The sequence below is a fragment of the Aquarana catesbeiana genome, linkage group LG05, assembly GCF_042186555.1.
Source record: "Aquarana catesbeiana isolate 2022-GZ linkage group LG05, ASM4218655v1, whole genome shotgun sequence".
In the NCBI taxonomy this organism is placed as follows: Eukaryota; Metazoa; Chordata; class Amphibia; order Anura; family Ranidae; genus Aquarana; species Aquarana catesbeiana.
Window position 1 is genome coordinate 476557978 of NC_133328.1, and position 6550 is coordinate 476564527.

The window sequence follows — 6550 nt, forward strand, 5'->3', positions numbered from 1 at the left end:
GAAACAGCCATTGCTGTCTCACCAGTGTGAGAACCCGGGGGCTTTCACACTGGAGCGGTGCGCTGGCAGGAGGGAAAAAAAAAAAAAAAAAAAACTCCTGCAAACAGCCGACGCCCCCACCTCTCCAGTGTGAAAGGGGCCTAAGAGTGGAGGTTGTCTTTCCAAGCTATTAAATCAATGATCACCTAGCTGGTACTCTACTGATGGGGCATGGATTTCTAGCTTCAATGAGAACAGGTCCTTAGATTTGGTCTTGCAGGCTTATACATCTGGCATCAGCGCAACAATTTTTTTTTTCTTTCCAGCAGAACACGTATCCGTATATTTCACACTTGTGGAAATAAGGGGAAGGTTCTGGCTATCACAGTTATACATGCCAAGGACAGAGCTACAAAAACATTCAATAAAACAAAGTGAAAGAGTCACAGTGGCCCCAATGTCATAAAGGACAACTTTGGTAAAGTTTTCTGTTCCATAAAGCAAAAACTACTTCTGCTTTTCAAATCCCCCGCTATGGTATGCCACATATCTGTACAGACAGCACTGTTTAATTCATAATTAAAGGCAGAACCTTTTAGTTTAGTTTTGGATATAGTGAGAAGGGATTAGAGCCCCTGTCTTTTTTTTTTGCTGTCTGTGTCCCAGTTAGGGAGCTTTATCCTCTCTATTTGTCCTTTTTACAGTTATCACAGAGTATCCCATATGTTAGTTCTGTCACTAGAACAGGAAGAGGAAAAATCTGGGGACATTAGTTCTGGTGACATCCAGGGATTGCCTCATTTTGGAGGATTTCCTCTCAGTTCCTATTTTGGCTATGGGACTGGAAGTGAAGGAAAATCTCCTGAATGGGATGCTGGTGACAAAAAAAAAAAAAAGGGGGGGGGGGGAAGGAGGACAGAAGTCGATGTTGCCTTCAAATTTTACTTTAGGGCTGCATTCTCACCTAGTCATATTGAGAATGCACCATGTTTATGTGCATTCACTGCTACCTGCAAAGGGTTGCCCATTCATTTCCTTTGGCTTCCCCATGTGCCACAGATGTGTCAAAGTAGCTCATACAGCTTTCTACATGGAAAAAACACGTCTCCTCACTGCATATAGGGTGCCATTAACAACCAACAGCACTGCAAGTGTGATGTGTTTTTCAAAAGTTTTGTAAACGTGTGCAAAAAAAACGCATGCTTTTCCGAAATGCTGAGATGTGAATGGAGTAGAGATGCACTGACATTTCGGCGGCCAAAAATGGTGCTTTTAACATTTTGCCGATAGAGAAAAGGGTGCCGATAAGGAACCAAAACCACATGCGATTTTACCACAATTTAATCGTGCGGTTTTAAAGGTCACGTGACTCAAAAAGATCAAAAACATAACATGGGTGCGTTATTGATGCGTTTTCAATGCATTTCAACAAGGAGGTGTTTTTGGTGCATTTTTTTTTTTTAACTGACCAAAAATGCAGTAAACAAGATGTATAACACCACAATGGAAGCGCAACGGACCAGGGTGAAGACATACATAGAGTTTAAAGGGATGCATTTTTCTTGAGCTTTAGGTGCTGATAATAAATTCATATTCATTTAAATTCATGATATTAATTAAAAAGTCAATATATATATTACACATATTATATATATGCACACACACACATACAAAACACAACACCACTGTCAATTGCATCCTGGATTTTTGATTTCAGCACCAAAATTTCCATTCTGTGCACCTCTAGAATGGAGAGTACAGCCCAACTCTGGAAAGTAGAAAAATTCAGATTAACTGCTCATTTAGGTCTAGGGGAAGGCACAAGCACTTTTACTTACCCAGTCTCTGGTGATGGACTGTCCCTCGGCATCCTCACAGGGCTACAGACCCTGCAATGGTCTTGATGACATAAGATAATTGGATGCCTGGATCGACCATTAAGCACTGTTAAATTAAGCTATAACTTACAAAAATTGATCAATCTTTCATCTGAGTGAATAACCAAAAAATGCAGTCCTAGCGACCCTAAAATCGCATATAACAAAAAAAAAGGGGGAAGAAAGTTCTCCCAAGAGGGCCAGACATAGGACACTATGATTGATTTATTAGAAAAAGTTACACACAACAATTTAATGAAAAAAAGAGACTGATAAAGTAGCCCACAGAGAGGTTAAAAAAAGAGAACGTCATTGATTAAAAGGGGGAGTTCACAGCTGCGCATGCATCACACATTCAATAGTTAGCTACTGAAAGACAAATTGTGTGTGTGTGTATATATATATCTCTATCTATATCTCCTTCCTTAATTAGGCTGGGTTTATAGCAAACGCAACTTCTGGTAACTATTAACTACTTCAATACCAGGCACCTACACCCTCTTCCTGCCCAAGCCAATTTTCAACTTTCAGTGCTGTCGCTGTTTAAATGACAATTGCGCGGTCATGCTACACTGTACCCAAACAAAATTTTTATCATTTTGTTCCCACAAATAGAGCTTTCTTTTGGTGGTATTTGATCACCTCTGCGTATTTTATTTTTTGCTTAAGAAATAACAAACATTTTGAAAAAAAAAAAAAGGTTTTCTTTTGTTTCTGTTATAAAATTTTGTAAATAAGTACGTTTTCTCCTTCACTGATGGGCACTGATAAGGCGGCACTGATGAGGTCACACTGATGGGTGGCATTGATATGCAGCACCGATGGGCATTGATAGGCGGTACTGATGGGCAGCACTGCTGGGCACTGATAGATGGCATTGATAGGCATCACTGATGGCACTGGCAGGCATTGGGGATGGGCACTGATTGGCAGCTGCCTGGGCACTGATTTGCATTTCTCTGGTGGTCTAGGGTGGTATACCTGATGGTCCAGTGTGGTGGCCATCCCTGGTGGTCCTGGGGGCATCCTGGTGGTCCTGGGCGGGCACCTGAGGGAGGGCTGCACTGATAAACAATCAGCACAGACCCCTCTGTCAGGAGAGCAGCCAATCGGCTCTCCTCTACTCGTGTCTGTCAGACGCAAGTGAGAAAAACGCCGATCAACGGCTCTTCCTGTTTACATCGTGATCAGCTGTGATTGGACACGGTTGATCACGTGGTAAAGAGCCTCCGTCAGAGGCTCTTTACCGAGATCAGTGTAGCGGTGTGTCAGACTGACACACCACACCACCAATCGCCGCAATGCACGCCCCAACGGGTGCGCGAGAGCGGTCGTTCTGGAGGGCCTGTCAAATGACGTGCACCCAGAAGGAGAGCCGCGCCGCCCAGCCGTCATTTGACAGCCGGGTAGTGGTTAAAGTTATTGGGTCAGGTGGCTCATTTGAATGTGGATGGTGTGGAGCGAATTAATTTGTACATAGCTGTCCTGGGATCATGTATAGGGTGTTGAATAGCAGTCCACAACGGGATGATAATGAGTCCCTTATTGAAATTTTTGGACAGATTCCACCTTGTAAAAGCAGAGGGGGTGGTTTTGCTGATGCTTGAGGAACGGACTTAGCACAGAGTCTCTCAATACACTAGTAGCACGGATACATCTCCATCAGGTGCAGAGTGAGGAGGCAACATGGGAACGGGGGATCGTTTACGCACTGCATGAGCAAAGCACGGTGTTGGTGGCTGAACGGCGGCTTTATGTACTTCGGTCGAAACCGCCAGTCTGTGTGAACGGCATCTCATACATAGCAGGAAATCCTCCAGGTGTCCGGATTCAGGTATATACTGAGCATGGCTCAAACTCAGATCAATGGGTAGAGGTGCATGGAAGCGGTGGACACAGGACTTGGTGAGAGTATCTCTATCTGATTATAAAACCTCAATGGTGTTTTATTTCCCATGTTGCCTCCCCACTGTGCACCTGATGGAGATGTATCCGTGCTACTAGTGTATTGAGTGACTCCGAGGGCTTTCACACCGGAGCGGTGCGCTGGCAGGACGTCAGGAAAAGAAGTCCTGCCAGTGGCTTCTTTGTGTTTACCGCTCCTCCACCGCTGCTCCCCATTGAAATCAATGGGTCAGCGCTGGGATACCGCTGGCAAAACACCGCTATTGCGGCGCATTGCGGGCGGTTTTAACCCTTTCTCGGCCAAAAGCACCCCGCTAGCGGCCGAAATGCGCCGCAAATCCGACGGCAAAACGCCGCTAAAAATAGCGGCGTTTTACCGCCGACGCTATAGGTGGCTCGGTGTGAAAGAGGACTCATTATCATCCCGTTGTGGACTTCTACTCAACACCCTATACATGATACAGGACAGCTATGTACAAATTAATTCGCTCCACACCATCCACATTCAAATGAGCCACCTGACCCAATAATTTTAATAGTTAGTTACCAGAAGTTGTGTTTGCTATAATCCAGGCCTAATTTAAGGAAGGAGCTCTATATATACCATTTGTCTTTCTGTAGCTAACTATTGGTCAGTGTGAGTGCTTGAATGTGAGATGCATGCGCAGCTGCGAACTCCCCCTTTTAATCAATGACAATGTTGTCTTTTTTAACCTGTCTGTGGGCTACTTTTATCAGTCTCTTTTTTTCATTAAATTGTTGTGTGTAACTTTTTCTAATAAATCAATCACAGTGTCCTATGTCTGGCCCTCTTGGGAGAACTTTCTTCCCCCCTTTGCCCTAGACCACTTAGACCACCAGAAAACATGGGGGAGGCGCTGCTGATAGGACCGGTTTACCAATGTGGAGGCGCGCACAAGTAAATACACTTTTGCAAGCCCCTAGACCTAAACATGCCATCAACCCTCAAAATGCGGGCACAGCCCAACTACAAGGGAGGATATTCAGGTTTCCTGGAGTTGAGCTTTAACATGGATTGCCAGGACAGCACTACTTCTCAATAGGATCCATAAGGCCAGCTGACACCAGGCCACAGGGGATAAAATAGATTGCATGTGCTGTGATGCTATTTATTGAGATCGGCACCCCAATGCGAGCGAGGTGCTGATTACAGGTTATCATGGATCACTACAATACATGTCATCCTGTGTGTTACCCCACACTGTGATACAATGTAACCAGCACCACTCCTGTTCTACATCGTAACCCATTCATCGTGAATCGGCTGCCAAATGGCCCGTACACACGATCTGAAAATCGGATGAAATATACCGCTTTCGAAGCGATTGGGATAATTGGATCTTTAGTACAGAGCTTTCGAGAGCCGATCGCGACAGTTCATCTGATGGAACAAACACGAAAAATGTTCTCGTATGATAACAGATTGTACGATTTTCATTTAATCGTTACAGTTGTCGTCCGAAAATACAGTAGAAATACACTACAACACATGACATCACTTCTGATTTTTTATTCTGTCGTACAAGAATTTTCATAACTTCTCCATTTTCGATAAGCAACTAGCATGCAAAATAAAAAAAAAATGAACGATCTGTCGTCTGATTTTTGGATCGTGTGTACGGGCCGTAACTCAGTTTAATGAGGATGTGTACCCTGCACAGCACTGTCAGGCCCTCGCAGGTCACAATGTGTGTGTTATATATATATATATATATATATTTTTTTTTTTTTTTTCTCCTTCTGATCAGATCTAAGCAGATAGATCCACTTTCCAATGTAAGGCAGATGAAGATGATGAAGAGTGGGGGAGTGTTGGATGGTGTGCTGTTCCCCCTATAATAAAACAATGATTATTCCTCTATTAGATGATCACATAGTGACATGAGATCCTGAAAAACCATGGAAATGAAGTTTCAGGTGAAAAGACAGAACACACATGTGGTGTGATAGGGAGAAGATGCTGGAAGGGTGACCCCTCTGTCTGATCCTCCATAGAAGAGATCAGTAATAAGTCCTGGAGGAGTACACATCACTGACAGCCTGATGATAATAATAATACAGATCAGAGTGTATGAAGGAGCGGACACTGGAATGTGGTGCAGCCTTTGGTCCAGTGTCAGGCACCTCTCCGGACACTTACCTTGTTAGGTAGGTGCAGAGCCCCCAGTACACAGAAGGTGATGAGGCGGAGAAGCCGGCATCCACCCATGTTAACAGCGGGAAGCAGAATGCTGATCTCCGGTCAGTACTATCCGGGGTGTGTACACACAGGAAGCCGCTCCCCGATCAGCACACCACTCCCTCCTACTACACACTATCGGATGACAGCACCGAGCTCCGCCCACATGGACACGCCTCTTCCCCTCTGCAGAGCCGCTCATGGAACGCACGGCGTAGCCAATGACTGTGGAGCGCTGTGACCCGGAAAGGGATCTCCGGTGTGTGAGAGCGGGGTCACTGACATGGACTGATGGAGGAGGAGGAGAAAAAGGAGAAGAAGAAGGCTCCTATCCTAATAATGGACGCCATTCCCCATTCCATTGCTATACAAATACAACCACTTATAAACTTCAATACACTTTTAGCCCTTCCTGAACAGACCAGCTATCAGCGCTCTCACACTTTGAATGACAATTGTGCGGTCGTGCAACACTGTACACAAATACGTTTTTTATCATTTTTTTCCACACAAATTGAGCTTGCTTTTGGTGGAATTTTTTATTTTTTGCTAAACAAATTAAAAATAACATTTTTTTTAACTTTCTTTT

The 6550-nt window shown here is 44.3% G+C and overlaps 1 protein-coding gene across 1 annotated transcript in view; it reads right to left on the reverse strand.

Annotated features, from left to right (window-relative positions):
• The window catches only part of NPC1 (NPC intracellular cholesterol transporter 1), a 125645-nt gene extending 119567 nt beyond the window's left edge, over positions 1-6078 (reverse strand). Inside the window, exon 1 of the mRNA XM_073631477.1 lies at positions 5923-6078. Within this exon, the coding sequence (XP_073487578.1) occupies positions 5923-5991 (69 nt within the window). The 5' untranslated portion in view covers positions 5992-6078. The remainder of the gene's footprint in view (positions 1-5922) is intronic.
• Positions 6079-6550: the final 472 nt, after the last annotated feature.